The 5861-nt window shown below is 36.6% G+C and overlaps 1 protein-coding gene across 1 annotated transcript; it reads right to left on the reverse strand.

The window, feature by feature from the left end:
- Positions 1-201: 201 nt before the first annotated feature.
- On the reverse strand, positions 202-4260 carry LOC136246184 (eukaryotic translation initiation factor 2D-like). The gene is made up of 6 exons (XM_066037627.1): positions 4157-4260; positions 2586-3175; positions 2219-2333; positions 1740-1785; positions 1585-1688; positions 202-487 (listed from the first exon to the last, which is right to left on the reverse strand). Exons 1-6 carry the CDS (start codon positions 4234-4236, stop codon positions 385-387), a joined length of 1038 nt encoding a protein of 345 aa, XP_065893699.1. The 5' UTR covers positions 4237-4260; the 3' UTR covers positions 202-384.
- Between the last annotated feature and the right edge of the window lie 1601 nt (positions 4261-5861).

Genomic DNA, 5861 nt, shown 5'->3' on the forward strand with positions numbered 1-5861 from the left:
TAGACAGACTATAAAACAGTTGAGAAGATACTTCTGTGCATAATTTGTGGTTTGTTTGAGTTACGCTCCCTTATCAGTACATAGCAAACATAGTTACCAAATTACAAAATAATTCATGAATCACAAAATTCATGCATTCGTGAATTACAATATTTTAATACAAATCTAAATTATTACATGGTTGATTAATTGCCCATTTAAGAAAGATAACAACATGGGCACCTGGCCTGCTGTTACAAGTAGCACAACATCAACTAGAGAAACCACCAAAATGTATGATCCATTTAACAGGAGCCCAAAAGTGCTGCAATGGGCTCCTGCATTTAATGCATTGAAAATGACCCTGCACAATACAGTTGTCTGTTCAATGTTTTCGACCAGGCACTACACAACACATGTACGTACCTCGCTTGTTTTATCATCACTTTTTTCACCACATTGCTGTTGTTGTTGTTGCATACCAGATAATGTCTTGTAAGACTTCAGACTGCAATAATACGGCTGTGTCAACATTTAACACAACTACACCCACCCACAACCCTGTAGTACTAGTAACAGTGACAGCCAGGCTAATAAGTATGGTTCCAAAAAAATATGACCTTATTAAAACAATGGCCAGGTCATGCTTCACTTTATACATATAAGTTAACACATTTCTGGAAAAATCATACAATCACCAAGCTTTACTGTGTAAATGTACAGTATGTATTACTCTTGTTAATATGTATAGACCAAACTGGACAGAAATAACATGGTGGTATGGTTGTTACCACAACAGCATTCATATAAGTTCCTGTAGTATATTTACAGCTATTTATTTAGTGAATCCTTCAGCCACTCATTCAACCGTAAAATTTGCCCTTTACTAGCTAGAGCTCTGCATGTTGGTGGATACTGATGGATAGACAGCCAAAATATTGTACTAGGAGCAACCGAGTATAAACCTTTCCTCCTCACAATACACATAATGTTAAGTACACACACGTACTAAACCCGTTTATTCTTTCTTGAATGTATTTATGCATTCAATAGTGGATACACATAAGATTTTAAACCATACTCAGCCAGGGCCACAGTATCTTTTTAGATTACTGAATACTGCATAGCCTTACTCCTAGAATATATCTCCATATATGGCCTTACTCTTAGAATACATTTCCATATATGGTATTAACTACTAGAAGAGTTGCACCGATAATCGTAGAAGCCGATAATTAGCTGTTTTTACCATAATCAGAAACCAGTTGTAATGAGCTGTGGCCAGCAGATTATTAGTCTATTCAGTTTTAACAGCTACAGTACCACTGGAGGGCTGGTGTAAAAGGCTCTGGCATGTACTTAGGTAATTTGTTTATGTTTTGTGGTAACCACAATAATAAACAGTGATAGCTGGAGACCTAGCTTTGAGTTGAGGTAAGTGTACAACCTCACCGCATTGGCTTTACTAGCTGTACTTTTAGTAAGTGTAACTTGTAGAAACCTACAGTCAGGTATCGGTTAACTATTGGTAAAATAGGATAAAAGAATATCGAATATCAGTTTTTCCTAAAAAGTGGGAATTGGTACAACACTATTATTGCTTACTCTGAGTGTTTCTTGTCAAAGCTAACAATACTTTCCACACCTTTGGAGAGCTCCTTCACCTCAATAATGCCTTTGAGTTGCATCTCTTCAAGAAACTTTGATAACTGCGTAGTTACCACAATGAAACAATGTCTTCGATAACAATGGCCCTATACCTTCTTGTAAGAAGACTTCTTCACATCTAAAGTTAATCCTTCAGGACTATTAGATGAATACACATGTATCAGTTACAATATGGTCAGTGGGATATGATAAAACCTTTAGACTAACACATTTACACATAAGTACAGTGAAATCCCTCTGTTCCAGACACCTTGTGATAGTGTTCTTGCTAGAGAGACATCCTGATTACAAATGTCAAAATGCATGTACAGTACAATCAGGAGTCAAATCCTATGGACAAGGGAGCATGTAACTCCATAAACAGCAAAATCAAACATTCTATAAATATAAAAAGTAACTTTATAAAATTCTTATTTAGATCTCTATTTATGAGGTTTCACAGTACTAAAGTCCTTGGTAAGAACTTTACAGTATTGTTCATTACATGATACAGAACAATGAGAACATGCATAAATTAAATTTGATAGGACCACACAAATGCTCTAATAGAGCAGTCAGTAATTGTGCATACCAGCTGGGGATCATGTGAGCCTTGTAGAAGGTACTGGTTAGTAATGGCAGATCATCATGAGTTACTGTATGTTTGAGGGAGTGAAGGAAACAGTTCACCAACATTGAGTCCATTGCTACAAGAAAACAGAAGTTTACACTATAATACTGTATGGCTAGGGATTTCATGGTGTATGTGTGAGTGTGTGTGCGTGTGTGTGTGTGTGTGTGTGTGTGTGTGTGTGTGTGTGTGTGTGTGTGTGTGTGTGTGTGTGTGTGTGTGTGTGGTGTGTGTGTGTGCGTGTGATGTGTGTGTGTGTGTGATGTGCGCGTGGTGTGTGTGTGTGCGTACGTGTATATGCATGTAGTGAGCATGCATGCAGTTTCACCTTTCTTAGGATCATGTTCAACAGGAGGTGTGGTTGTATCATTGGAGTATATTGTCCCCATGGGAGTGGTGCTTTCTAATAAGGAAAAATCTGGAGCATGAACAACTAATTCACTAATAGTACATGAAGCTTCAGATACTTCACTCTTATCTTCTAATAACTGTCCATCACGAGATAACTGTGCAGTTATATCAGTTAAAACATCTGTTACATCTTCAACAAAATCTCCATCATCTTCTTCATCACCAAATAAATTACCCAGTGGAATATTAGTAGCTACAGCAGCGTCACTATCATCTGTTTGATTAGCTGTTATATTAACATTACAAGAAGGCAAGGAACCCAATTCTTGCAGTGGGCTTGTCTCTGTAAGGTCAAATTCTTCGTCCTTACGTAACGAGTCCAGTTTTAGTGACACGTGGGACATAAATTCTTCACTTTCATTATCATGTCCATGTTGTGTCAGAGATGTGTCACCACTTGCAGTGAGTTTGTGTCGCATTTGTGCATTGAAACTTGACTCCAAATCCTCTAGGGTGTCCATGACTGGCATAGTCAAATGAGGTAAGTCTGATTTAGAGCCCAAAGCCCTAACAAGTATATGCATAACTACCAGTACGCTTACTTACATACGTACATGTTAAAGCATAAATGTGTTTATGAGGATTAGAAATTTGTTTGCAATTTATGAAAGCTGAGTTACACACTTTTACAAAGCTATCGATACATTGTCATCAAAACATAAAGTACAGTATGCACAAGTAAATGGAATTTTTGTACTGGTAGGTGATCGCTATACTGTATGTAGTATTTGTAACAGTGAAACTTGTTATTGAAAAAACATCCTGGGGTGTACAACTGTATCGTAAAAACAGGCCAGATTACATATCTACCATACCAATATCAAAACACTCTTAATAGAACAATCAAATACTTTGGTGGTTAATTTACAGTAATAACATTCAAAAATAGTATGCTTTGAGTTCCCTAAAGATGTACACTTTGTATGTGACCAGCTAAGCAAAAGTCCACCATGTTCACAAAATTCAAATTTTGGTACTGAAATATGTTGGGTAAAAATACACACGTTACACAAAAAAATTATGCGTGTTTCAATTGCTCCAGTGAACCGTCGATTTGCCTATTCTTGGAGAGCAAGAATATATTTCTGTTGTGTCCAGGAACATGAGTTATAGGCGCTTGTTTATGATGCAGTTGTTTTACTACTTGCCATTACACTATATTAGATTATCATTTTTATTAGTATAATCTTCTTCATGCACACAGAGGAATGAAAGCATTAAACCTTGATGGATTTCTCAGTTATGAGTTCTGATTACTTAAGAGCCTATAATTAATTGCCCTATGGCGTTGTACAAATCAACTTTCTTGCTGTTCCAGACTGTCTAGCACTATAATTCCAAGACCATTCAACATTAATGGCTAAAACTTTGGCAGTCCACTTATTTGTTACTATAGACAAATAATATGGAATTCATGCAAAAAATGGTGGGCTTGTGTTCAGTCGGTCACATATAGAACATACACACATACACCGTGTACATACATACCACAGCTGGTCTCCATAGCAATGGAGTATTGTCACTCCTTTTCCTTTCATTTCACTGGCTAACATATCTTGACCACTCATGGTTGTTATGCCAACACACACTGCACATCTACAAGTTTAATATAGTGTAATGTGCAACCATATAAGTAGAAGAAATACACAAATACAACAATCACTACACAAGCATAATATCTATCTGCATAGAAACATATACTGGATCTATACCAAGCCGTTACAAAAGGGTGCAGCCCTCCCAAAAAGCCACGGTGAAAAAAGTAGCGAAATCAATGGCAGTGGCCAAGAAATGGCTGCAAACTGTCATATTTGGCTACCTTCTTTTAATTTCACAACTTTTCACTTCTTTTTGGGAGGGGGATGCTGTTGGAACAGATGTTACTTTTTTGCAATTGCAAGCCCCAAAATCAGTCTACGGTAAGATTTGAGGCTTCTTTTTACTTAGAGATAGACTACATGTGACTATGTGTCTATTTGAACTATTCTGTTACCTATAATTTTGCAACTGTATAGTATTATCATGAAGCCAATAGGGTGACTTCGTTATGTACGTAACTGAACACTCTACAGGGTAATGTACAGTAGCTTAACAGTGACTCATTATGTACTATAGCTGAATGATCTATAGGGTAGTTAGTGAATTAGCTTGTTATGTAGCTAAATTTCTTAACAGGGTGACCTGTGACATAGCTGAAGCTTATACAGAGTGGCTAGCTACTTAGTTAAACAATCCATAGGGTAACTTGTTACAGTATGTAACTGAACATTCTACAGGCCAGGTGATTTTTTTTTTTGCAGCTGAATACTCTACAGGGTGGCTTGCTACTAGAGATGGTATGATACAGGATTTGAAAATACTGCCCAAAGTATCACAATACAGCAGTATATTGCAATAATACAAAGCAGTGTAAAAAACAGATTTTTTAAAAAGACAGATAAAAGATCCAACACTGTGACATTACTAGAGTATAACTTTTGGCTGTAAACTGACATCTGCATTTCAATAGCTTCAAAAATTTCATACTAGTCACATATATAAGTAATGTTCATGTTGATATACACTTGATGTATGTCCCATCTCTATTTATTACTTAGCTGAACTGTCTACAGGGTGACTTAGTTACATACGTAGCTGAACTTGAACTCTCTACATGGTGACATGTAAAATAGCTGAATGCTCTAATAGGGTAACTGCACTATTAGAGTATCTCAATTGCACACTTGCTCCCCCCCATTACGAGTGTCAAATTTCAGCTTTATCAGTTTACATGTTTGTGTTTTATGATAGTTTTCATTTTTGCAAAGACTTAGTGTACAAAAGAAGAAAAACCCCGAAGTGTTGGTTGTTTACAACTAAGAAGCGATTTCATTCAAATTTGGTGTGTGGCCTGTCCTACCTTGTGAACAACTTTACTGTAAATTAAAGACCACAAAGTTACACATGAGTGAAGTCAATATACCTACAGTGTGGTGCACCCATTTCTTAGGATGCATGACACACTCCTGTGTGTCTTGATCCAAACTGGGGACCTATGTACCTTGATACAAAAGGACATATTAAATGAATTTGTACACATCCATTAATAAGCCCACATGGGTGATAAAGTTCATCAAATTAGCACCACTAAATGTTCATGTGCCATAATGAACAACATACAGTACAAATAGATCAGCAAAGAGTCATTATTTCG

Source organism: Dysidea avara, unplaced genomic scaffold, assembly GCF_963678975.1.
Source record: "Dysidea avara unplaced genomic scaffold, odDysAvar1.4 SCAFFOLD_459, whole genome shotgun sequence".
Lineage (NCBI taxonomy): Eukaryota > Metazoa > Porifera > Demospongiae > Dictyoceratida > Dysideidae > Dysidea > Dysidea avara.